This window comes from Hipposideros armiger, unplaced genomic scaffold, assembly GCF_001890085.2.
Source record: "Hipposideros armiger isolate ML-2016 unplaced genomic scaffold, ASM189008v1 scaffold_27, whole genome shotgun sequence".
NCBI classification, from domain to species: Eukaryota; Metazoa; Chordata; class Mammalia; order Chiroptera; family Hipposideridae; genus Hipposideros; species Hipposideros armiger.
Window position 1 is genome coordinate 957,221 of NW_017731377.1, and position 27,427 is coordinate 984,647.

At 42.1% G+C, this 27,427-nt stretch overlaps 1 protein-coding gene and 1 long non-coding RNA gene across 2 annotated transcripts in view; one reads left to right on the plus strand and one right to left on the minus strand.

Annotated features, from left to right (window-relative positions):
* Positions 1-19,429, plus strand: part of ELP3 (elongator acetyltransferase complex subunit 3) — a 105,512-nt gene extending 86,083 nt beyond the window's left edge. Inside the window, exon 14 of the mRNA XM_019636114.1 lies at positions 18,160-19,429. Coding sequence (XP_019491659.1) covers positions 18,160-18,236 — 77 coding nt within the window. The 3' untranslated portion in view covers positions 18,237-19,429. The remainder of the gene's footprint in view (positions 1-18,159) is intronic.
* LOC109379555 (uncharacterized) lies at positions 3,057-17,952 on the minus strand. The gene is made up of 4 exons (XR_002123226.1): positions 16,520-17,952; positions 4,829-5,133; positions 4,503-4,679; positions 3,057-3,612 (listed from the first exon to the last, which is right to left on the minus strand). It is a non-coding gene; the product is annotated as an uncharacterized LOC109379555 (long non-coding RNA).
* Positions 19,430-27,427: the final 7,998 nt, after the last annotated feature.

Sequence of the window (27,427 nt, forward strand, 5' to 3'; positions counted from 1 at the left end):
TGTGTGTGTGTGTGTGTGTGTGTGTGTGTGTGTGTGTGTGTGTGTGTGTGTGTTGGTTTTTGTAAAAAGTCAAACAGTTACTCTCCATAAGTTGCTCCTTAGAATGAAAATTCTCTGGGATAGTACTGGTATTTATGTGCTGCATTTCTTCACAATCATTCATTTGACATGGTAGATAAGAAGAGACACTTGAGGGTGGCGTATGGTTCAGATTCCGTTTCTGCATTGACGGTAGCTCTTCTTGTGATCTTGGATAATTTTACATGATCTTTGTGGACCTTTATTTCCTTATTAAAAATAAATGGTTTTTGTTATCTTTTACAGTTCTTACAGTCTAGAATTCTGCCCCTTAGTACCTTAAATTTCTTTTAGCTCTCCACATAACCAGTTTTACTGATTACATTTTAAGTAGATTCTTTTCTGAAACCATACTAGCAGACCCTTTAATTTCATCAGCAATTGATCTCAGTGGCCTTGTAGATTGCGTACATGATGATAAAAACATTGATAAAGTTTACCATAGGTAACTTAATCCTGTTAGTGGTTTGTGGACACTTATTAACTTCAGTTATAGCTGGTTGTACTTTGTGACTTAACTGTCCTACTTTTTTTCTGATCTTTCCCTCAATTTGCAAATCCATCCTTGTTCTGGTCTGTAGGCGTTTGTAAAATTCATACACAGTGGCAGCATAAATTTTCTGTCCGGCATAACCAGTAGCTTAAGTACGGCAGAGACAGGTCGTTTATCATTCTGGTTACTGTGACTGTAAGAATGTGTTTATGTAGAATTTTTTTTTAATTACATTCTGATTCATTATGATTTCCTTTTATCTTGCCAGCAGATTTTCTCTGTTACTTGGATTTATAATCTTTGTTTCTGCCTCTAGTCAATATTATTAACTACACAGATTTGATTTGAATCATTAGTCAGAAAAACTCTATGCATTCGATTTTTCCGTTAAAAAATAGTTTTTTATCTGTTACCTCAATATATTTTGTTTATAGAAGATATATACACGTACTGTGTATTTTATAGCTGATTTTTCTAAAAGATTAACTACATGAGAAAATGTAAAACTTCCTTTTTTAGCAGAGTTGAATGAAGCACTTTCTTAGAGACTTTTAAGTTTATTCATTCCATTTTTAACTATATATAATTCTTAGTAAGCTGAGTGTTTTAAAGTTAACCATCAACTCTAAATGTGAAAATTAAAGCAAAAATGAAATGTTCAGCTTCATCATCATCACAGTCTCTAAGTGTATTAAGTATCTCCTATGTGCAAGGGACTGAGGGTTGACAGGGCAGGTGGAGTAAATACGAGATGCCGCCTGCCCTGCCCTTGGGGAGTGTTCATACTGAGCGGGGAAGTTCACTCAGCCCTCGCCCTGCACATTGTCCTTAACTGCAGAGGAAGGTAAGTTTTGCTCGCAGCTTAGACTGTTTCTCAACTCAGGATGAATTGCTTCAGAGTAAGAAAATAACCTTTGCCTTCATGTAAGAACAACAGTTTATAAAATACTGTGTAGGCAGGAAAGAACTGTTAATTGCTGCTAAATATCTAAGCAATTAATTAGTCCCTATTAAGTCCAAGTGCTTTAACATCTCTCATCAGCTTACTCATGTAGCTTCTGTCAACACATCTGTTTAATATTAACAAATTGTATCTACTCAAAAGCCATAATGTTGAACTGCTTGGATGATCAGCATTCCTTTAAAAATGTTAAGAGGAAGCTGTTCTTTCTCTTCCCTCTCTTATGGCGTAAAGTGCAAGAAATTATACAGTAGAAACTAACCACAACACTTCAAATGCCATCACTAATAATCACCATGGAAACTGAAGATCTCTGATGTCACACTGCTCGTACCATTTCCAAAAAGGCAAATATACGCATAACTGTCAATAGCCACTATTTAAAAAGCCACTCATTAACCCCAGCAGAATGATTGTTTTTTTTCTTTTGGCAGCTTTGGCTAGGTATCAGGTCCAATCATGTTACTGTTTCTGTTTGCAAAGCTAATTGCTATGCATCAAGACAAACAGCTATTCCCCAAGCTCCCCTCCTACCTTCGTCATAAGCAGTATTCTATTTGTGTTCTTTCAAGTAGAAAATTAATATGGCCATTGGCCAAGAATTGTACAAGGTTGATATCACACAGTGATGGTGAGAAATGAGGAAAATGTCTGAATGGTGGATGACAGAAATCACTGAAGTCAGAGACTGATAGCCATTTTGTTTAAACCTATTAAAAAGGCAAAGAAGAGGGGAGAGCTTAAATATAGGGTGGGTAAATGAGTCACTGGGGAGACGAGATCGTTCTAAATCATGATGCTCAGAGCTGTAGGACTCTAAAGCCACATCTCCAACCCCTAGTGAAAAAAAGCAATGTGCCTGTGATGTATATAATCCAGTGTGGCTTCCTAGGACTGAAATGAATGCTCTTGTACCCCGGAACCACTGGTTAACGAAATGATATGTGGGCAGAAAATAACAGTTGTTTTGTGTCATTAAACTGCAAGTGGCTAAGATTTAATTACTGGACCCCAGAAACTTCACCTATATTTCAGGCTGCAACACATCTCCCTCCGTTTGAGGTAAAATCAGTTTTATTCTTTGCAGTATAATCTAGTTGAAAGGAGGGGAACATTTGTAACTAGATCTGTCTGGTAATGGACTCATAATCCTTACCAAAATGCCTAGAAAAGCTTTTCTTCATTTTTGCTTATGTATTTGCTAATGGACTCGGGAAGCCTGCCAGATGCAAACCAGTGTGTGCTTGTGTTAATGTAAGACTTCTCAGAAAGGACAGGAAAGATTATTCTTTTAGAGTTACCATGTCATCCCTTCACGTGATTTATCTTTTAATAAATTATTCCCTAATTACATGCACATTGTTAGGGTTCTGTATATTTCTCTTCCATTTGCTATTCTAACAATGATCATACATGTTTATTTTTTGGTGCATATTCCAATAGGATTTTGTTGTGGTGGTTAATATCTTTAAAAGACAATAGATACAACATAAAATATGCTTTTATAAGAACTTTAGTAATTTCAGCATCATTAATCAGACTAGCAGTGATGACACAGAAAACTTTTGCTAGATAACAAATTAGCTAACTGTTTGCTAAATGGCAGCTAGACTCTGAAGGCATTGTTGCATAGCGTTTCCAGGACTCTTTATCCCCTGGCTTGATATTTATTCATTTGTACATGACTCTGGTTTGTAGTACATTGCATATTATGATATGTGCATTAGACCCATCCCTCACATGACTATATTAATTAATGCATAGTTTTCAGATATTTCTGAGTAGGCCACTAGTGACTTTCCATTATTTGGATGCTGTGGGCAACTGAGTTTTTGTTGAAGTTTCCTGGGCAGAAGCTAGTGATACCAGTAGGTAGTGGCTTGTTGGCATTTGAGGAACAGCTGTTGGCAAGTGCTATTGCTCCTTCCAGGTTTGTGCTGTCAAATCTTCTTGTATCTCAGAAACGTGCACATTAAAGTCTTGTAAGAGGGTCTTGCTAATGTTGACACACATTTGTAGACTTTTTTCCCATTCTTGTTCCTCTTAGTTTATGGCTATTGGAAATGATAGTTGTACACTTCTGCTTGGGAAAAGGAAAAGATTATATTATGAGGTTCCCAAAAACGTTCCTGAGAGGTCTGGGAGGTTTGATATCAATGACTGCCTTTATTGTAAAGTTAGACACTTCTCAGGCTTTTCTCTGAGGGGGGACGCCTTCTCCAAAGTGGTCTAGTCTACAGTACTCACCATTTACTGTCTATATCGCAAAGTCTGGTTTACAGTTTGTTGCAATGTTAACTCCTTATCCGTGTAACTTCCATGTAATCAGTACTGCTCTTTTCTCAACTATGTGACAGTGCTATCATTCATGCAATTTGGTACAGCCTTTCTCTTTCAGATCTGTCTGTCAGAGGCGGGGATTTGGCAGATTTTTCCCCTTTCAGTGAGCAGATAACTAATGCCGGGAAACAGTGATGCTGCTTTTCTTAGTAGCAACCAAGATACTGGTTTTTATGTAGCCTTTTAGTTTGGGCATTTTTAATTCCAACGGGGCATACACAGGGAATTTCTTATCTTTTGGTCAGCCTGGCTTAAACTGTTGTTGTCTCTCACCAACAGCTCACATTGCCAAGACATTATTAACTGGTGGATTTAGGGTTTTAGATTATGGCCATGGGAAAATGTTTCCTTATGCACCTGCATTATCTGTCTAAGCATCTGGTTGTCCAGCTTATCCACCATTTATGAATGAATCACTGATGTATGGTATATCAGTCAAGAAGCCCCAGATCTATACTCAGTGCGGTCTGTACCTCTGATGGCAAATCCTCCTGATTAGTGGTTCTTTGGGTTATATATTGTTGCGTAACACGCTACCCCAAAATGTAGTGCCTTAAGACAACAACCATTTTATTTGCTCAGTGATTCTGCGGGTTAGAAATTCATCAGGGCATAGAGAGGCTGGCTCACCTCGGTTCCATGATGGCTAGGGCCACAGCTGGAGTGACTTAAATGGCTGGCAGCTGGCTGGGGTGGCTGGTCTGGAGTTGTAGTTCCAGCTGGTAGAGGGTGCTCAGCTGAGATTGTCAACATGAACACCTTGGTTCTTTATATGACTTGCGCTTCTCATAGGATGAAGGCTGGGTTCTAAGAGGAAGGGAAGGGAAGACCTAGGTCCCAGAACATCTTATATTCATTTTCTATTGCTCTGTAATGAATTACCACAAAACTTAGTGGCCGAAAACAACAAGCAGTTATCTCAGTTTCTGTAGGTCAGTAATCTCGAAGTGACTTACCAGGATGCCTCTGGCTCGAAGTATCTCTCATAAAGCTGCAGTTAAGGTGTCAGCTGGGGCTGTAATTATTTCAGGATTCAATTGAGGTTGAAGAATCCCCTTCTAAGTTCACTGCGGTTTTTGACAGGCTTCATTTCCTCACAGGTCATTGGTCTTCGGGCCGCAGTTCCTCACCATGCCACGTGGGCTGCTCAGCACTTGGCAGCTTGCTTCCACCAGCAGAGTGATCATAGGGACAGCCTTGGGATGGATGCCATAGTCATAATAACCTGGTCTCAGAAGAAAGTCAACAAGTCCAGCCCACCCTCAAGGGAAAGAGATTAGACAGACTGTTAATACCAGTAAACAGTGAACTTCGGAGGTCATCCTAGAGATTGCCTACCACAATGTGACTTCTGCCTCATTCTGTTGGTGAAAGAAGTCACCAGGCCAGCCCAGATTTAAAGGGAGAGGAAATAAATTCCACTTCTCAAAGAGAGAGGGTCTGGTGGCAGCCATGTTTGGATACTAAGTGATAGAATACATTTTCATGAACTTGCAAGCATCTGGTCCCTTTCTATAGGAAACTTCATTTAGCCTTCTCTCAAGATGGTCTGTCTTTGGACATACCTGGATTCAAGGGTTCTTGTCCCAGTCCCACTATCAGATTTCCATATGCCAATAATGGCAGCACAATTACGCCTAACATTGTCCCAAGCAGAGTTTGGCAGGACCCACAGTAGCACCTGCATCTGACCCTTTGTCGGCCACCTCTCTTCCATGAGGACATTGCTCTGTGTCCCCTTATGAGCCTAACTAAATGTCTGGTGCTTCAGGTCTATGATATTGGCCCTTTATCTCTTCCTTCTGAGTTACAGAGTGTAGACGGCCATCTTTAGGCTGAGGGTACATGGTTTTCCTCGGGTTTTCCTCTAAACCCGTATCGCTTCTCCCCACAAACACCTGAAGATAGTTAACGCACCTCAAAGTCATCTTTTTTTCCATTTAGGGAGATAGTAAATTGTATATCACCTAAAATTTGTTATTATAACCATTTTTAAATATACAGTTCGTTTGTATTACTTTCAGTGTTGTGCAACCATCACCACTATTTTCAAAACATCTTCATCACCCCAAACAGAAACTCTGTACTCATTAAGCAGTAATTCTCAGTTCCTGCATCTCCCCAACCCCTGATAACCTCTAATCTACTTTGTCTCTATGGAATGGAGTCATATAATTTGTGTTCTTTTGTGTCTGGCTTATTTCACTTAACATAATGTCGTCAAGGTTCATCAAGATTTTGCTTCCTTTTTAAGGTAATATTCCAATGTATGTGTGGATTTGCACACACGTATCTGGGTAGTTTTCATCTTTTGGCTACGTGAATGTTGCTGTGACATTGGTGTACAAATATCTATTCAGGTTCCTGCTCTCAATTCTTTTGTGTGTAATACCCAGAAATAGAGTTGCCGGATCAAATGGCAATTCTGTTTCACTTTTTGAGGAATCACCAAACTGGTTTCCTGCAGCGGCTGCATCGTTTTACACTCCCATCCACAGTGCACACGGGATCCCGTTTCTCCACATCCTCGCCAATGCTTGTTATTTCTCATCTTCATGACGATGGCCATTCTAACAGGTGTGAGGTAATATTTCACTGTGGTTTTGATTGGCATTTCCCTGCTGATTAAGGATGTTGAGTACCTTTTTCATGTACCTGTTAGCCATTGGGATATCTTCTTTTGAAAAATGTTTAGTTCTTCCCATTTTTTAATCTGATTTTTTGTTACTGAGTTGCATGAGTTCTTTATATATTTTGGATATTAACCCCTTAATATATGGTTTACAAATGTGTCCTCCCGTCCTGTAGGTTGCCTTTTCATCTTGTTGATTATTTCTTTCGCTGTCCAGAAGCTTTTTAGTTGGATGTGGTTCCACGTGTTGCTTTTTGCTTTTGTTGTCTGTGCTCCCTTAGTTCTTTGTCTGTGGTTTCCTTTAGCTCCTAAGCATATTTACTACAGTTCACTTGGCCTAGTAATGCCAGTGTCTAGGCATCCTCAGGCATAGTTTCTGTCAAATTCTTTTTTTCCTGTGGGTGAGCCTTATTTTCCTGTTTTCTGTATGCTTTGCAATTTTTTGTTGCAAGCTGCACCTTTGTAGTATACAGGTCAGAGCCTCCCCCTCCTCACAGATTGCTCTTGAGGGCTGTAGTCATCCATTTATAGAGTGACTTTTCCAGACTCTTTTTGCAGAGGCATAGTCTTTGTTGCAGGTGGCCACTAAAATTCCTGTTGTGCTATCTCTGCAATCAGCCTGTAACCTGACAGGCATTTCCTTTAATGTCTGGATCTTTTTAAAAAGGAAGGGGTTGGGGTGGGGGTGGGGGGTGATGTCTCTTCAGATCTTACAATAGAAGCTCTGGGGAAGCCAGCACCAGAGGGGTGGGGGGGACAAACTAAAGGCAAGACTCAAAACCAAACAAAATGCACAGCCCCCAATTTTTGGAGGACAAGGGCTCACTGCCCACCCTAGCTCCCTCAGCCACTCTAGGAATGGAGTGGTAGGTAGTTCACATCGGTTGCTCTCTTGCCAAAGTTCAGCAGCCTCGCCCTTCATCAAGCACTCGCCTAGTTGCTGTGCCTTATCAGGTTCTAGTGTCCCGAAATAGTTGCTTCTGATTGTTCTTTCCAGCTTAATGGTTGTTTCAGGGGATGGACTGATCTCGGGGGTTCCCTATGCCACCATTTTCCCTCTTAAAGTCTGTTTTTTTAAAGACTATAAATAGAAGGGAGCCTTCTTCCTTCCCAGTTATTGATGGCACAGTCTTTAACTCCTGTGGAGACACACAGGAGCAGAGTAGTGAGAATTATCTGTGACATACCAAACATTCCACGCTGGTGGGAACAGAGGCACTCTGCTCTCAATTAGAGGATGTCAGACTCCCTGTGAGGAAGAAACCTCAGAGCTCTAGGCTAAGCCAGCAGTATCACCCTGCTGTGAGTTACCGCAAGTACTGAGTCTCCGTACTTGCTTTATAAGTTACTTCCTTTTATTCTTTGTTCATTTTTACTTTGTTGTTATCTTGGTATGGCCATTTCAAAATGAACAGAGGAACTTTTAGGCTGCTGGGTAGCAGGCTTGACCTTATGTCTTCTGAGATAGACTCTGTTTCTTCCAAGGGGATGGAGAATAATGTATTAGTGTGCTGTAATAATGATTTGCAATAGCCAACTACTTTGAAGAGCTAAGATCATATGTGGGTAACCTTGTAAGATTTTTATTCTAACAGAACAGGAAAAATTTTTTTCTTTGAAAGATTTGGAGTCATTGGGTTCATTGGTCCATTTTCAAATGTTCAGAGTCAAAACACCTTTCCCTAACTCTCATATCATTGTTGAAGAGTGAAAAATTGCCCTCCTACTAAGAGATCAATGAGATGTAAGTCTCATTTCAATAACAAATAAATGGAACTAATGAATATATTTGCCTTGAATTAATGCTGCTAGGCATATACATCAAGCACTCAATAATAAATAGTTGATTAATTGAACCCCAAAGTAATTAAAACACTGTTTTTACTTCAGTGATTTTTTTTTTATTAAATGATCTAGAATCATGCTCATAATTTTTTGCATCTACTCAGAAAAATCAGATTTAAGTTTCAAAGGGTAGAATTAGCATATTTTCTCTTTTCATGTTTGGCTTTAGAAATGTGATGTGGACTCAGTTTTAATTCAATCCAACACATAACTAGTGACAAAGGACAGCCTCGTATCCTAACAAAGGTTGTTGTCAAAGAACAGGAATGTACTTCCAGGTTTCTAATTCATTTTCCTGCCTCAAACATGAAAATGTCTAAATTACTAGGCCAGAATTTTTCTTTCCTTAAAGAATTCTAGGAGATAAAACTTCTATTTCCAGACTCCTAGTACATACTCAATAAATACTTGATCAATTAAACTTTTTTCCTCTATTAAATCACATTAATAATTTTATATATTTTTTTTGTCCAGTTGGAATCACTAAACCCAGTTTTGTTTGTTAGATTTTCCATATGCATGAAGAATTGTTTACCCATTTATACAAGTATTCACATAGAAATTACTTAAATCATATTTTTCATTTTTAAAGTTGAAAGTAAACTGTAACAAAATAGACAGGAAAGTTCATTAAATGTTAAACAAGATCAAGAGAACAGCTAGCACCCAAGAAGTGCCCCCTGTGGGCCCTTCCCAATCACCATCCCACCCAGGAGCCCAACTTTTTTGGTATTTTCTTCTTTGATTTTTTTATATTCCACTACCTAATTATGAACCTGTTAACTATATAATTTTGTTTTTTAATTTTAGGCAAATGGAATCATTTTAGTTTTTTTGTTGTTCTTCTGGCTACTTTTGTGCAGCATTGTGAGATTGAATCACACTGTGTGGCAATACTCATTCATTTTCATTGCTATGTAGGGTTCTATTATATAGATATCTCACAGTTGATCTGTTTTACTCTTGCTGGATATTTGGGTAGTTTCCAGTTTGAGCTTACGAATATTCTTGTAGCTGTATCTTGGGACCCATAAACACACATTTCTGTGGAAGATATATTTAGGAGTGGCATTGCTGGATTGTAGGGAGTACATATGTTCAACTATAATAGTCTGCAAAGTGGTTTTCTAAAGCACTATCAGTTTTCACTCCCATCCCACCAGGAATGTATTATGAGTTTCATTTGTTCAGTATGATGAGTATATAGTGGTATTTCTTTGTAGTTTTAATTTACATTCCTGATGACTAATGAAGTTGACTACCTTTTCATATGTTTATTGGCCATTTAAATACTCTCTTGTCTGAAGTTGCTGTGTATATGATATATTTTTTAAAATCCATCAGACATTATTACTATTATAGTCAGTATTTATTTAGATTTACTGGTGTGTGTACCACTTGCTTTATCCTTGCAGCATCTCTAAGGTTGTTTATTCATTTTCATTGACATAGGATTCCATGATGCGGCTGTATCATAATTTATCTGTTTTACTACTGGTAGACATTTGGGTCATGTGCAATCATTGTTTTCTTTCTACCTAAAGAATTTAGTAAGAATCTGATAGCAAATTACTCCAGTATTGATGGTATGAAATGTCCTTTTGCTTCATTCTCGAAGGACGTTTTCACTGAGTATAGAGTTCTAAGTTTGCATCTATTTTCTTCCAGCGCCTTCTTTAGTATAAGCTAAAATACTCCTTACTTGTCTGCCCTTCCTCTAGGATCTAATTCCCATCATTTTCCCATCTTTGTTGCTTTTTCCCCCCAAAACTCTAGATTGTATTTATATCTTCATTTAGAAAATGATGGCCACAATTTATCAACTTGTCATTGAAAAGCAGTATCCCGCCCTTCTCAGTAGTTCTCATGTTTGTAAACCATATCTGTTTACAAAGTTTTTTATGGCCTGTGGTTGTTATCAGACCCTGTCATGTAACTTATTCTTCTGTTTCTCACTGAGCCCTGTTAGTGAAATGGAAATAAGGTCATCATGTTTGTTTCATCTAGTGATTTATCAAACAAAGGACGCTGTAAAACTGGACATGTATATAGGAGGTAAGGTGATCAAGACAAGTCAGATGTCCTTTGTGTACTGTTTAAAAGAAAAAAAGGATGTGCTGGTACCACAGCAGACCTGATGTTTGAGGCCAGAGTGGGGAAACGGGGCCAGGCACTACCCACAACACAGGCACCGCACGAGAATCTCTCTGTGAGCCATGGTATCTAGCACGCGGTTCTGAGTTCCAGTTCTACTTCCCAGCTGTGTGACCTTGAGCTATGACCCCTTCTGCAACTCACCTTCCTCAGAAGATAATAATTCCAATCTTGTTAGGTTTTAAATTAAGTTCATACATGTTGAGCATCTAGCATGCAGCACCTGGCATGTATTTAAGACCTAAGAAGTGTCTTCCTCCTGTAGCTGTAGACTTTATAGTATAAACAGCTGGAATGTGGTCGCTGCTTTTGTTGGTTTGAGATGGAGCTAGAATCACAAACTAGATTGAGTATAGGCTCACTTCCTATTCCTGACTTACTTTGTCTTTTGTAGGGAGAATGCATTTATTCTCAGTGTTCTAAGCCCCTGCTCTGGTGTTGGATTTATACCTTAGACAGGGCCGTAGTGACGTGGAGAAGCAGAGGTGTTCTGCTGCCAATTCAGGTACCACGTTGACTAGTTCAGTCCTTTTGTCTTTTTCTTCCCTGTGATTTCCAGTCAGAGTAAAATTGAAGTAAACAGCTAGGCTTGTTCCATTTTCATCTTGCACTAATCTTATGGGTTTGTGATTCCCCCCATCCACTTTTATTAAAGAGCATTGAGCAGCCCATAATTAACCTGCTCCTGTAGCCAGTGGCTGAGGCAGTTTGCATGTACATTTTATGTAATTGACTTGTTTCCTCAGTATTTAGAATAAGCAAAACTGTCTTAAGCTAAATGGTATGCATCTTTCAAAGAGAAAGAGAGGGGATCAGAAAGCAGAAGCAGTGTTTTGTTTTTGGGGGTTTTTTTCACTGCTAGGGGCTGGAAGGCATTTGGTGTAGAAAAAAGGTGAGAGAAATGCTGTAGCCCCCGGTGTCCCCAGGTTGCAGGTTCATTGAGAGGCCAGCAGCCTTTGGCAACCAGCCTCCGAAAGTAGAAAGGGGGCTTTTCTGCCAAATGCTCACCAGCTCTCCACTCCTCTCCTCCCATCCAGAGTAAACATATCCTCTCATTCAACGCTCTGCCCCGGGACTGCAATCTAAGGTACCTGCAGCTGAAATATCACCTACCATTTTAATAATTTTTAATATCTAAAATGTATGCATACACAGAAATCTTGTCCTTCTAAAAAAGATGTACACTCTGGGGCAGAGGCGGAAGCCAGAAAGGTAAGTCCAGGCTGGTCACTAAAGCCGAATATGAAACTATCACTCTGAGCACATTTCAAGGTAGTCTTTTTTTTCACCTTATCTCATTTTGTCATCATCACAGCTGGTGAAATAAAAATATTTACCCTGTCTCCAAGGGTGAGAAAAAGGCCCCCCGTGCTACAGGTCAATCCTGGTCGTGGGTTAGACTTTGGAGGGTGAAACAGAGCAAGCATTGGGCCTGCACCTCTGCTCGCGACTGCTGGCTCAGATAATAGGGGAGTCTGAGGACTGCCGCATATGGGTTCACCTCCTGCTAGTCCCCAACCCGGGGATGGGCGGGACCACGCGCAGGTGATGGGGTGGACAACTCAGGTTACTTGTGCCGCCCGCTGCGTCGTCGCTGTCTCCTCCAGGGCAGGCGCAGCGTGAAGCTGAGGCCTGTGCGACATCCTGCCCATATCCGTGCAGGAGGCTGGCTGACGTCAGCCATGAAATGTAATTGCTTTTTCTTGGCTGCCTAACAAAAGGAAAGTTACTGTGACGCGGACGGTCTAGGAGCCCTGCTAAACGTGGAGAGGAGATAGGAGCAGATGGGGCCTTCACCCAGCCCAGGTGAGGGTGTGTTCCCTTCTGCGCTGGCTGAGAATGCGAATATTTTTGCCAGCCTGTTCTGCACATTGTAGAAATGGGGGGAAATCTTTCTTTCAAGAAACAAGAGGCCCAAAGAAATTTTTTTGTTGAGTAAAATAGAGGTTGGAATACAGACTTGCTAGAGGTCGAACTTCTTTCATCCAAATATTTAAAGTCCAGAAGTAGACTTTCTGTCACAATGCTACTGCATGTCAAGGGTACAAGCTCAGAAATATGCCTTTCCTGCCAAAGCCTGAGTGCCTCTCTTCAAATTGGTAATCGTTTCTGGGCCCGCTCCCTGTAAAGGCAGGTGTAGAGAGCCCAGGGCACCCGGATGCTCAGTGGGAATCATTACTGAGGAAGGCTTAGTGGAACCCAGTAAAGCTGTTCTCTTAACCTGCGAACTTAGGAAATCAGGGCACTGTCATTCAACTTTGTGGTCATCCACAGGCTGTGTAGTCCTGTGTTAGATGTAAAGAACTTCTCTCTCACTGCTGCTACTACTTATGGTGGACAGATGGAGGTTGTGGCAATGTTTTGTAATGCAGTTGACCCTTAAATAATGCAGGGGTTAGGGGCACTGACCACCCCCCAGACACACAGTCCAGAATCCACGTATATAACTTAAGTTGGCTTTTGGCATTTGCAGATTCCCAACTGCAGATCAGAAACACAGCTGACCCTTCAACAGCATGGGTTTGAACTACGTAGGTCCACTTATATAAGTGGAAACCTCATTGTTCAAGGGTCAACTATACAACAGTGATTAGACATTTATATAACTTAGGAAGTGATCACCCCAATAAGTCTAGTAATTGACACCATACATAGTTATTACAATATTGTTGACTGTATTGCCTATGCTGCACTTTACAGCCCTGTGACTATTTTGTAACTGCCAATTTGCACTTCTTAATCCCTTCCCCTTTTTCATCTTTCTCCCAGATCCCCTCCCTTTGGCAGCCATTAATTTGTTCTCTGTATCTGTGAATGTATTGTTTTGTTTAGATTCTATATGTAAGTGAAATCATATGGTATTTGTCTTTGTCTGACTTATTTCACTTAGCATAATGTCCTCTAGGTCCATCCATGTTATTGCAAATGGCAAGTTTTCATTCTTTTTATGGCTGAGTGATATTCCATTGTAAAAATGTACCGCATCTTTATCCAGTTATCTACTGATGGACACTTAGGTTGCTTCCATATCTTGGCTATTGTAAATAATGCTGCATTGAATATAGGGGTGCATCTTCTCAAATTAGTGTTTTGGATTTCTTTGGATAAATATGCAGAAGTGGAATTGCTGGGTCATATGGTAGTTCTAATTTTTTGAGGTACCTCCGTATTGTTTTTCATAGTGGCTGCACCAATTTGCAATCCCACCAACAGTACACGAGGGCTCCCTTTTCTCTACATCCTCGCCAACACTTGTGTTGATTTATTGATGACGGCCATTCTGACCGGAGTGAGGTGATAGGCAGCAGCAAAGCCAGCATGGTGGATGGGCGATTATGCCTGGCTTGGTGATCCCGGACTATAAATAGTGAGGTCAGTTATGGCAGAAACTAAAGCCAAAGGAGTAAACCAGACTGGACATGAAAGATTTTGTGTATCACGCTGAGAATTTGAGCTTTATCTTGAGACATGCCATTAGCAATTTTAAGTAGGAGAGTAGCGTGGTCAGAATTACCACTCTGAATTCTGATTTTAAATGGTGACTTGATCTCATGTGTTTATCACTTCCTGTCCTCAACCTTACATGTGAGTTACAATATAAGTAATAGAAAACTCAACTCAAAATGGCTTAAACTCAACATCGAGAAACCTTGAAGATATGCCCAGTGAAATAAGCTAGTCACAAAAGGATAAATAGTGACTGATTCCACTTCTGTGAGACTACCAGAATAGTCATGGTCAATGACAGAAAGTAGCGTGGTGGCTGACAGTGGGAAGGGAGATTGGGAGTTAGTGTTTAATGGGTATGGAATATCCGTTTTACGAGTTCTGGAGATGGATGGTGGTAAGAGTTGCACAATAAGGTAAATGTACTTAACACCTACCATTTCAACCATTTTTAAGTGTATAGTTGAGTGGTATTATCTTACTTACATTGTAGCACAATACAAAAAAATTACCAAAACAATGGCTTAAACCAAATGGAAAACATTATTTCATAACAACTTCGTAGGTAGAATAGCTTCAGGGTTGTGTAAATGTACTGTTTCAGCAGTATCAAAAAGGGACCCAGGTTATCTCCACCTGCCAGCTCCCCTTGCAAGACAACAGCCCCAATCACCCAAGAAAAGAGACCATCTTTCCCCATGCCTCTTCAAGAGCAAGAGGGTTTCCAAAAATCACATATTACTCAACATCTCCCCTTGAATGTCTAATAGCCATTTCATCCACAGCACGGCCAAAACCAAGTTCCTGATTTCCCTCTACAACCCTTCTTTCTCCAGACTCTTCCTTTACTCAGGCCAAAAACTTTAAGAGTCATATTGGACCCCGTTTCTTTGTCACACCATCCATACATCAACAACTTCTTTTGACTCTGCCTTAAAAATGTTTCTAGATCCCACCTACTTTTTACCACCGTGACTCTGCTTTGAGCCACCACCATCTTACCTAGATTATCACAGTAACATCTTTACTGCTCTCCCTGTTTCTACTCTTGATCACTTATTCATTCATTGAAAAAACTATTTGGGTACTTAATATATACCAGGTATTGCTGAGTACTAGCAATTCTGCAGTGAATAGAACAGATAAAAATCCCTGACCTCCTGTAGCTTTCATTTTGTTCTCACAACAGCAATCAGACTGATCTCTTTTAAATATAAGCCAATCATGTCTCTCCTTTGATCAAAATCCCTAGATTCACCTGCCCACGCTAATAGTCGCTACATGTAACTGAAGATGAAGTCGGGTTTTAATTTTGAAGTGCCTGTTTCTGTACTGTTTGCTGTCATGTCACAAAGCATAGTTCAGTTTGAATGTGGATTTTAAAGGGAGAAAAGGAGATGGAAGAATGATTTCTAGCAAGTAGGATTCTAGAAACAAAGCACTGCACTGAATGACTTCAAGGCACCTGTATGACACAGGGATGGCTCTGACAGTAGTTTCTTAACAGCCGGCCTCTCCTCCTCCTCCTCCTCCCTTATATCACTGAATTCTTTAGACAAACTGAGCTCAAAACACACTGAAACATCTATTAAAGGGGTGTGCCCCCTCGTTGTTTTCATTGAGATTTAACAAGACATGCAACAAAGTACATTTTAAGTGTACCACTTGGTTAATTTTTGCATGTGTTATGTCCCGTCTAACTACTAATTCAGATCAAGATACTCCAGTGTGTGGACTCTCTTGTTCCCTCTTTCAGTCTATATCACCTTCCAAAGGTAACCGGTGTTCTAACTTGTCACCATAAAATTAGTTTTGCCTGTATCTGAACTTGTTGTTGGAATCTTTTGTATCTGGTTTCTTTCATTCAAAACTAAGTGAGATTCATCGATGTTGTTGCAGATATCTATAGGGGTTTTTTCCATTGCTGTATAGTATTCCATTGCATGAAAATACCACAGTTTATCCATCCTATTGATAGATACTTAGTTTATTTCCTATGTTTTGGATATTATGAATAGCATGTCATTTGTGGATGTAAGCATTCATTTCTCTTTTCACTCAGGAGTGTAATTGCTGGGACATAGGATATGCTTATGGATATGGAACTTTAGGAGATAATATAAATGATAAAGTGTACCCCTCTGAGAGTTTTGAGATGTCTTCCCATATTCACTGGCTCTGAGCTGCTGCCTGGTCCATTATTTGTTCATGTTTTTGTCTTCCCCTTGCTGTACCCCAAACCACAATGTTGAACAGAAGTAATGACTAGAACACAAAGACAAGGTGAAATTGTGCAAGAATGACTATCAGTAACCCTTGGATTGACAGGGAAATTCTCCAGTGATCTGTCGTCACATGATACAGTTCTGTTACCTCCATTGCCTCAGTTTCTGTTCTGTTTAATACTTGAAAATTTTTGAAGGGGTAGGAAACAAAACATGGTGGCAAATCCTATTCCTAAATGGCAAATGTTAAGAATAAGATTAGACAGAGCTAACAATTGTTTGATGTCATGCACAATACCGATCACTAGGAATATAAAGTGATGAACAAGATAAATGGAGCTTACCCCACGTAAGGCAGCAGACCAGTGATCACATCCACCGTTGGGAGAACAGTGGGGGGCACAGCACTGTAAAGAAAGACCGTTTTCATTTACATCACACACAGCACTCTGAGGACTACAACACTCCTGATGCACACGATGCTGCAACCCCAGCTGGGTGTCCCACAGTTTACCTCAATTCCTACACTGTCTCCCTGGAGATTGTGTCCGATCCCACAAGTTAAGAGCTCAGCCCCACAAGACTGCCCCCACTTCAGATGCCAACCGCAAGGCTAGGTTGTCGTCACCTGTGCTTCTGTCCAGTGGGCTATAAACTGGAGGTTCCCACAGCCCCCTCCTCAGATTCAGTTAATTTGCTAGTGAGAACAGCATGAGCAAAGGCATAAAAGCTAGAGAAAGAGCCAAACACATGCAGGGAACTTAAAAAATTAAAAATTCACAGAGGCTGAAGCATAGTGTTTAAGGGGAGCGTTGTAGCAAGAGAGGAAGCTAGAAATAGAATCAGAGACCAGAGCATAAAAAGCTTTCAAATAATAACAACGAATGTTTCTGAGGAATTGACCTTTTCCAGATTCAATCATATTTCGTTTAATACTCAACTATCTCATTTAACACTCAACACCCTTAAAACATAGGTACATTATTCCTTATGTTAAAATGGGGGGTCAGAAAAATCAAATAATTGGCCTAGGCCATAAACCTGTAAAATGAAACGTTCAGGTCTTACCTGTCTGATCAAAAGCTCATTCTCTTAATCCTGTTTCCTTAACCCCTATAGATGCTACCATGTAAGCCATGCTTTCCCCTCCTATGGGCTCAGCTTCGTATGTGTGACTGTTTTAATTTAGAGGTATCATTTAGTATAGTGTTTCTCAAACTTAACAGATTCTTCTTAAATAAAAAAAGTTCATGGATCTTTAGGATTGACTTAAATCAGCTAGTGTTCTTTAAATGTGCAAACATAAAACTGGGTATAAACTCCTGGTGCTCATGTATCAAAATAAATATGCCAATTAATACAAACAAAACTGTAAAACAAATAAAATGCAAATTAAGTAGCATTAATTTAATGTGACGGTATTTGAGCTGAAATTGTCACTCAGGAGGAGTCAATGTAACAGGTGCGTTTCTCACTCAGCGCACCTGTGCTGCGCTGTGGAGACCGTGTTCCCACCTCTCGTCTCCCTTTCAAGCTGCCGGGAAACCGGACTGCTGTCGGGCTTCCTTGGAGTGTAGATATCACACACATTAAACCCAGCTGGAGAAGGGCTGCCAACAGGATTGTAAACATGCAGGCTCTAAAATACACTTTCTCTATTTTAATGCCTCTTGAATTCAAAGCAATAGGAATGGTGCAAACTTATTAAAATGAGGCTTGACCTGGAGTGTATTGGGTTGTCGGAAAAGTCACTTGACCTGGAGTGTATTGGGTTGTCGGAAAAGTCACGACATATTTTTTTTCTATGTTTTTCTTTGCAAAAATGCATCATGACTTTTCTGACAACCCAGTAGTTTGGTCTATGACGAAGCGTGGGAGAGGGAAGGAGTGTGGCTATGAGGGGAGCATTTGCTGGCTTTTGAGGGTGACTACAGTTACGCTCAGTAGATACTTTTCTTACTGTGGTGTTTTTGCTTCTTCACAGGGGTCGGCACGAGGAATTACTACAGAAAGATTGGCTACAGATTGCAAGGCCCGTACATGGTAAAGACGCTGAAATAACAGCCACACCATCCACTTTGATGCAGCAGCCTCCCTCGCAGGAAGTAGAGATTCGGGATGTTGAACACTCAGCAGAGGCTGAGCAAAGAAAATGGACCTACCCTGTTCCCCTGGCAAGAAGCTTGACCCTCATCCTGCAGCTGCAGAGACTGGAAACTGCTTTCAGGTCAGGGCCGGGCAGCTGCTGACTGAGCATGGAACCCTGGAACCGCCCTGGGTGTGTGTGCGCTCCTGTGTGTTCTCAAGAAGTGACCAGTTTTCAAGGCTTACGTCATATACCTAATTTCTGAATTCTGCATGAGGCCTGCAAGTCACCTACTTTGACTCAGACACAGTGACAAAAGCAAATGAACTCATTTGGACACCACAATTCAGGAACTAGAAATAGGTGTTGTGATTTGAGATGTAAACTTAGGAGTGAGTTATTTATGAATAACCCACTGTAGGGACAAAAAGCCAGGTTGGAACACAGGAAAACTGACAGACTTGGACCTCTGGACTTGAACTACATAAGCGTTCCAGCACAAGAAAAGGCGTTTGTTTGCATGGAAATCATTCTGGTTCCTGTACTGATGTTTGCATAACAATGTGAGGGGGGAGAGGGAAGGGAGGTTGTATGTTTGTGTTCAAAGCCTGAAACCAGCCTTTTTCATTTGCGAGTCTACCATCTACAGTGGGCCATCACAGACATCATTTCACATTTCTTACTGTCTCTACTTCCCACACTCCTGACAACTGTAAAACGCGGTGGGCAGCGCTTCTGCCCAGAGACACGTCTGGCTTCCCCTTTTGTCCTGAGCATGTTTGTGTCTTGTGGTGCTGTGCCCCGAAGTCAAGATTTCCTCCCCAGAAGCTGTTCCTTGCATTCTAATTATTTAAGATGGATTTTGGGTTGTTTGAAATGGAGAAAGATAAGAGTTTCAATTCATGTGTAAAAGCAAAAAAAAAAGTAAAACAGGCCCAAATCTAAAACCAGGAAAAAGATGGGCTTTTTTCAAAGGCTCATCCTCTAGAACTGCCTTTGTAACTCGTAGGTAAGCTACCGAGGAGACTCAGCCCGGGGAGGGTCCATTCACGAGGGCATGGCGTACCCCTGCGCCCCTTGCTTCTGTGGCATTTTACAAAAGTTTATGAAATGGAGTTGATTCCCCTAAAAGTTTCAAAAAATAAAATCATCAACATACAAAGAAGAATCATGGAACGTTTTTTCCCTCTCCCTGTAAATGCAGCGACATTTGCCATGAATGTACAGGTCTGGGTTCCAATCTGTGACACCGTTCACTTGCTCCTGAGTGCTGTTTGCCATTTCCTTAAACTGCCACAAGGCTTTCTCACGGGCTCGCTGCGGGACTGCAGAGGCTTTCCATGAGTGGGGCTTAGGGAGTTCAGCTACTTCTCGATTATTTTTCCTTTAAAAATAAAACTATTGGGCTGCCAGTTAGCTCAGGTGGTTAGAACGTGGGCTGATAACACCAAGGTTGCCGGTTCGATCCCCACATGGGCCACTGAGCTGCGCCACCCCCCACCCCCCCAACTAGATTGAAACAGCTACTTGACTTGGAGCTGATGGGTTCTGGAAAAACACTGTTCCCCAATAAAACAAAAAAAAAATTTTTTTAAACTATTAAACTAAGAAAGCATATACTGGAGTGGCTGTTAGCACACATAACTGGAGACAGAATGAAGGGTGGGCTGACCCCCAACTGCTGGCCCAGGCTTGCCTCTGCTGGCAGCGTGACCTTGACTTACACAAGAGTCCTAGGCGTCCATTTTCTCATCTGTCCAGTTTGCCTAAATGGATCAGAATATGTAAGGTACAGACAAGTCCTTTGTCAAATTGTAAAAAGGCATTCACTCTTAAGATTTGAAAATGACAATTTTGAGCAAGATTTTTAAAACAACGTTGCCTAGAAATTCGTCCGTTTCTAGTGTCACCGTTTCACCTGGATTTTCATCTCAGGGCTGGGGAGAAGTCCTACCTCTTGATGCCTCCGTGGCCTGACCGGCCTGGTCTACCCAGAGATGTGCGCTGTGCCGTCCAACAGGCTGTCTCAGAAGACGGATCAGCGAGGCGGGATCCTGCTGGCCTTAGCGTGAAACCTTTAAAGCTGCAGCCTGGGCTTCTGATCTGTATTGAACGACTTCTTAGCAACCACCTCAAATCCAGGTAGTTCTGCTTTTAGCTCAACTTCTTGTGAAATCACCTAGAGAGTTAAAAAAAAAAAAAGCCATATCAAAAACAAACCAAAATCTATTTGAATAGAAAATGAGATTTTAAAAAATACATTACCCAGTGAGAGGGCCTGGCAAAGCTGTTTGTCAAACGTGAGAACTGAATGAACTCTTTTTAAAGGAAAACATTTCCTACTGAAGCCAAAGAATACTGAAATGTGCAACTTAAAAACCAAAGCCTATTCTCTGAAAACATCTTTCAAATTGCAAATGTTCATTTCCAAAGGTTTTTATTAAAGGTTATCCAATTGAAAACACAAAATTTTGTTCAGAAGGAACTCATAGCCCCAAGTTTATGAAAGAGCTCACGATCTAGGTCCTGAAAACCTGGGCTCCTCTATTAACTCGGAAGCTTTGGGCAAATCCCTCCCCCCACCCACCCCGTGAGCTACAATTTCCCATTTATGACATGAGCTAAACACCCATCTCTCTGGGTAAGTGTAGGGATCAGATGGCGTCACGTTTGAGAGACATTGCATAAACCACGACATTCTCTATATAAACAGGTGTTTCGCTAATGAAGTAGTTTCTTGACAGATGTGTGTGTGACCTTGGGCAAGTCAACTTCCTGCCTCTTGGCAGATTTCCTGTCTGTAAAATCAAAATGGTAAGAGCACCTCCCTCATGCGGTGGCTGTGAGAATTGAATGAGCCCGTGTATGCAAGGTTCTTAGAACAGGGCCTGTGGAACATAAAAAACTAGAAGTACCAGCTGTTACTCATATTTAACAAATTCAGTATTTGGCCCATTTTAACGAGGGAATTTATCTGTTGGCAATAAAACTGACTTTTTGCTACAATGTCTAAATTGTGCTAGAATCCAATGTCAGAAGAACAGTCTCTGGTGCCGGGAGGCCTTTTCTCCCCCACTCCTCTAGTTGGTCCTTCTATTTTATTCACCCAAGTCTAGGCATGCAAATTCTCAAATCCATGCAGTGAGGGACAGGAGACTAGCTGAGATTCTGCAACCGCAAAGAGCGTTTTAAAATACCCCTATAATTCTGGGGTCTTCCTGGAGAGTTGTCCAGGGTCAGTATAGACTGCTGATCTCCCCATGTGCGCTGTGTCCTCTTAAGGGGCGGGAAGGAGGGACGGTGCCACATTTCCATGTTAGAGTTGTGTATGCCAACAACATGTTCGTTTCATTCTGTGAAAGAAGTTCCAAAAGCTAAATTTACAGACTTGTTAAACTGATTTTAATATAGACAATCAAATACTTGGCTGTACAAAGTAGCAAACCAGCTGCTTTTCTACCTCTAAATGTGCAGCGTTTTCTCCTACCTCTGACTCTTCACCTGCCTAGAATACCCTTCCTGTGCGCCTGGGAAACTGCTCCTCTAAGGGCAGGAACTACTGGGCCCCTGATGTCCGTCATCCAGGTAACCCTTACTGCAGGCAAACGCTAGCCTCCCCCAATTAACAACTCAGGACACGGGCGCCACATAAGATGGGGCCACCACACTGCCCAGTTCCAGTCAGTACCAGTCCTGCAATGTCTGTGGCTCACACACTGATGTGAAAAGTGTCCCCAGAGCAGCCCGGCTAAATGGGTTTAGGAGTCAGACCTGAGTCAGTGACGCAGACTTTCTCCCTCCACTCCACCTCACGCTTCCTTTTTGAAGGGGGAAATGTTTTCCGTCAGCCTATGTTTAAAGAGGATCCTAACAGGTAATGAGCAATGAATCTATGCTTTCATTTATTCCCCCCTCACAACAAACCACCTGTGAGGAAAGTCCTGTCTCTCAGTTTTTACAGTTGCAGGGAGTGGAAGTGAAGGGTTTCATCAAGAGAGAACGCAAAACAGAGTCTGCTTTTTGTATTTAAATGAAAATGGCTTTTTGTTGGTTCTAAAAGTTATATATGCTCATTATTGAAATAAACTGAAGTAAAACAGAAAAGCACACGGTGAAATCCCACCGTCAGAGACAGCCGTGCTAAGCTCTGGTGAACGTCCTTCTGTCGGTCTCTCCCCCAACACAGACACACACACGACCAGTTTTACATAAAATGGTCCCACTGTGTGTCTGTCGCTTTGTAACTTTGTTACTAGACAAAATGGAATTGTGAGCATCTTCCCAGGTCAGTACACACACAACTACTTTATCGTTTTTAATGCCTACCTAGTCTTCCTTTGTCTGCAGATGCCACAATTTACTCTTTCATAGCTTATATTCTTTTATATTATCATCATCACACTGGCTAGAATCGTGGATGAAGTATGGTGGCTGCACACATTGACTCAATACAAAGGTTTGCTGCTTTAAATTTTTGTCTACAGGCACTCATCCACAGCAGGCTTCCTCCATGTCCCCCCCTGTAGTTCTCCCCCCACCCCCCGCCACCCCCACCGTGTCTTTCAGCCCTTCATTCATAACCCACCTTCCAGCAGGTGGGGGAGAAGCCAACCTGTCTGGAACTTGGCCTTTTCCTTTCAGAAGGCAACGGCACATGTGATCATAAACAAGTCCCATCATACAAAATGTCAAGCTGCCAGTTCACTGAAAGGCACTGGAGCGTGCACATGCTTTTATTGAGGTCAGAGGTGACTGTACCTTATACTGTCTCCGCTGATAGAGTTACGGCTTCAAGACAGATTTCTCTGCCAGCTGAAGCCCCGCACGGAAGGTTAGCCTCTCGTCTCGGGGCCATTCTTGTCAAGGTTAGCAAATGTGAGCACCAGGAAAAGTGACAGCCGCTGCTGCCCCGACCAGGGCAGGCAGGGACGGGCTCAGCACCTGGGTCCCTCGAGACAGAGCGGGCCTGGCGGTCAGCTGCCTGGGTTCAAGGCTTGCTTCTGCCTCTGTCTAGCTTTGCAAGCACGGGGCCTTGGCCCACTGTGTGTTGGGGGTGTTGGGGCAGCAAAAGGATCATTGACATTCACCTGAAGAAGAGGCGAGGAAGGGAAGCCTGGGGCCAGGGAGGAAGAAAGGGAAGTCATACCAGTTGAGCAGACAGGGCTGTATTGCCCTCGCAACAGTCCTCTGAGGTAAGAATGAGTCTGCATCTACACGAGAAACCAAGGCTCAAGACGCATAAGTAAATTAACCAAGGCCACAAAGCTAGGAAGAGGAGAGCTGAGTAAAAGGCAACAAACGGACGTTTGCAAGCTTGCAAAGATTCCAGGACTCGAATGCCTATGACCAGCGGCAGCTCGAGAATTTCTAAAGCAAAGGGTTTCAGACTAGCGATTGGGTTGGGAAAGGATTTTTTTTTGAAGCTACATTTGCCCACCTGCCTTACCCACTTCTTGGCACAACTGCCAATGAGTTCTTTTGAAAACTACTTGACGAAGGAATGTAGCCAAGAAACACACCCAAATAAAGAACCTGAGAATAGGGACAATATAGAAATAAGTAATTGATCCATTTAAATAGAGAACTGACACTAAGTAACTGGCAGTTACTGTTATAGAAAAGAATGAAAGCCTCTGGGTTAAAATAGAGGATTGAATACACATCAAAAATTTCACAAGAACAGGAAGAATAAAAGAAGAGACAAAAAGAAAAGTGATAAGACTGTGGCAGCTATACAGCAGATGGACAGTAGTAGTTCACTTAGCAGGTGACACTGGTCAGTGGAGAAAGTTCACAGCCAACACGATTTATATCACAGAGAAAAGCCATGGGAACTGATAGTGCCGTACACTGGAGAGCAAGGAAAACCAGAACTGAGGAAAGTAGTTCGGCAGCTATTAGGTCCCTAGGTCCCCATACTCATTCCCTCCATTAAGGAGTTGCTCTGCTCCCACCTCAGCAATAGTCGGAAAGACCTTTAGATGAGAGAACTCTAGACAACGTTGAAGGTCAGTGTAATATAACTGAGAACAGGATGATTACGTGAGCCCATGCATACCAAATAGTCCTGAGGCTTAAATCGTCTTTCCCAACTCCATTTTCAGAATGCTGGCAGCTGAACGTTTCCCTACAGGCCAGAAATTGAAAGACTCTTACGGAGAATTTAACCAGCCCTAGAAGAAAGATCCAAAGATACTGTCACATAGAGTTTCTTAATAAACAACCCAGATGGCCGCTTCACATCAAAATCAGTAAGCTCCCTTGTTAAGGACTGAATGTGTCTTCCTCCCCACCCCCACCCAAATTTATATATTGAAGCCCCATCCCCCAGTGTGAGTGTATTTGGAGGTAGGGCCTTTTTGAAAGCAAAGTTAAGTGAGGTCACAGGGGTGGAGACTTGATCCAATAATATTAGTGTCCTTACAAGAAGAGGCAACAAAAAGGGACATCACCAAGATGGTATCACAGGTCCCTCCTAATGTTGCTCCCCATCACAAGAACAACTATTTGTGTCCAACATGCAGGACACCACTGAGAGAATCCTAGAACACAAGGGTGAGGCTGGAGCACCCCCTGCACCACAGAGACCCAGACAGATGGCATTTGAGCCAAGGTCTCCCCCAAGCCTATGGTTCCTTCAATGGGAAAGAGAGAGCCTAGAGTGGACATCCAGCTCCCCCAGCACTGTGAGTTACTTCATGGGAGCCCCCACTCTGGTCTTGCCCCACAGGGACTGCAGGGGAGTCTGTGGGATGTGAGCACTGGGAATCTGATTGTGACGGAGAAGTGGGGAAGGGCTTGCAGCAACCAGCGCTCAGATCTTGGTAGTAGCCCCAACCCTGCAGTTGCTTTGCTCATTTGCAAAGCCAAGGCAGTGGCATCATCTGACCAGGGAATTCAGTGGGACACAGGTCGGCCTGGTCCAGGCCCTCAAACAAAGAGCTTTTCCAGCTCTGGAGCCTGGTCTGCACCCACCCAGGCAGGGGAGCTGAGTCATAGCCTGGTTCACTGCGGAATGTAGCCCCCAACAAGATAAGCCCTTATTGGGAACACCTAGAAGCTGCATAGCCCAGCAACCCTCCAGCAGAGGGTACAGCAGGCAGAGCTGATTGTCCACAGGGCAAATCCACTGGTGCCATTTGGCCAGGGAACTTGGGGAACATGTCGGCTTGAGTCAATACCACAAACAGAAAGCCTTGACAGGCTTGGAGGTTTCCCCTGCTTTCCCCTGCCCAGGCAGGAGAGCTAATTAACAGCCCCCCCCCCCCCAGACAGCCAGCTCAGTATAACACCTGGGAGGCTGCTTGGAGCTGGTCCTCCTATCTCCCCCTGGAAGGGGAGCTGAGTCACAACCCAGCTCACCGCTGGCCATAGCTCCCAGCCCTGCTTGAACAGAAAGCCTGGCTAGAACATCTGGAAGCTGCATAGCTGAACAACACTGGAGCAGAGTATGGCAGGCAGAGCTGATCATCTGCAGAGCAAAGCCAGTGGCACTATTTGGCCAGGGAACTTGGGGCATGGGTCAGCTTGAGTCAAGACCACAAAGAGCTTTGTTGGTCTTGGAGCTGGTGCTTCCCTTCAGTCCTGGCAGGGAAACTAACTTATAGCTCTGCCCACTGCTCAGTACAGCCTTCAGCCCACCCTAGCAGGAAATCGAACCAGAACACATGGGAAGCTGCATAGCCCATCCAACTCACTGCTTACAGAGGCACCTGAACAGAGAGCACAGTCCGTGGCTTTTCCCATCTGAAGAACAAACCCAGTGGCCCCGACTGGCCAGGGAATTCAGTACACAGTATTGCCTGATTCTGGTCCCCCAAAAATGAACTTTGCAGGCCCTAAGGACTGTCCTGCTGTCCCACCAGAGCAGGGACGCTAATTCATAGCCCTACCTACTGCTGAGTATTGTATAAACTCTATAAACACAGAAAAAGCATTTGACAGCTGGATAGTCCTCACCATCTAGTAAACCTGACCAGAGAGCCCAGGCAACTGCGGAGCTCATGCTACAGGTTTGCTTGGGCAAGAAACCAAGCCAGCAGTCCTATCTAACTGTCCTCAGCCAGCGAGCAGCAACCCTCCACCCTGAGAGCTCAGGTGGTGGCCTTGCCCCAAAATGGACCCTACCTGCCCAAGGACATTACCAGCAGACACGCCCAGAAACCCAAAATGAGCTGACTGGTGAAGAACTGTCTCTGCCAAAGGAAACCTATAAATTCTGGAAGAGGAGACCACTTACTCAAATGTGCAGATATCAACGTAAGGGATCAAGGATTATGAAATATCAAAACAGTCTATCTGACAACAGCAGAATACACATTCTTCTCAAGTGTACATAGAATGTTCTCTAGGAATGATCATATGTTGGGCCACAAAACAAGTCAGCAAATTCAAGAAGACTGAAGTAATACCAAGTATCTCTCTGACCACAGTGGTATAAAACTAGAAATCAATAACAAGAAAACTGGTACATAGAAACATGAAATTAAACAACATTCTCCTCAACAACCAATGGCTCAAAGGAGAAATTTTAAAAGTATTTGAGACAAACACAGATGGAAACAACATACCAAAACTTATGGGATGCAGCAAAAGCAATTCTAAGCGGGAAGTTCATAGCAATAAACGCTACAGTTAGAGACAAAAAATACATCAAATAAACAACCTAATTCTACATCTTAAGGAACTAGAAAAAGATGAACAAACTGAACCCAAAGCTGGCATAAGGAATAAAATAATAAAGGTTAGAGCAGAAATAAATGAAATAGAGAACAGGAAAACAATTGAAAAGATTAATAAAACTAAGAGTTTGTCCTTTGAAAAGTAAAACAAAATTGACATTTGGCTAGACTAACCAAGGAAAAAATATCAACAAAATTATAAATGAAGAAGAGGTAATACAAATGATACCACAGAAATACAAAAAATTGTTAAGAGGCTACTAAGAACAACTAGACATCAACAAACTGGACAACCTAAAAGAAATAGAAAAGTTCTTAAAAACATACAACCTACCAATGTTGAATCAGGAAGAAATAGAAAATCTTAACAGACCAATTATTAGTAAGACGATTGAATCAGTAAGCAAAAATCTCCCAACAGATAAAAGCCCAGGATCAAATGGCTTGATTGGTGAATTTTACCAAACATTTAGTGAATTAATGCC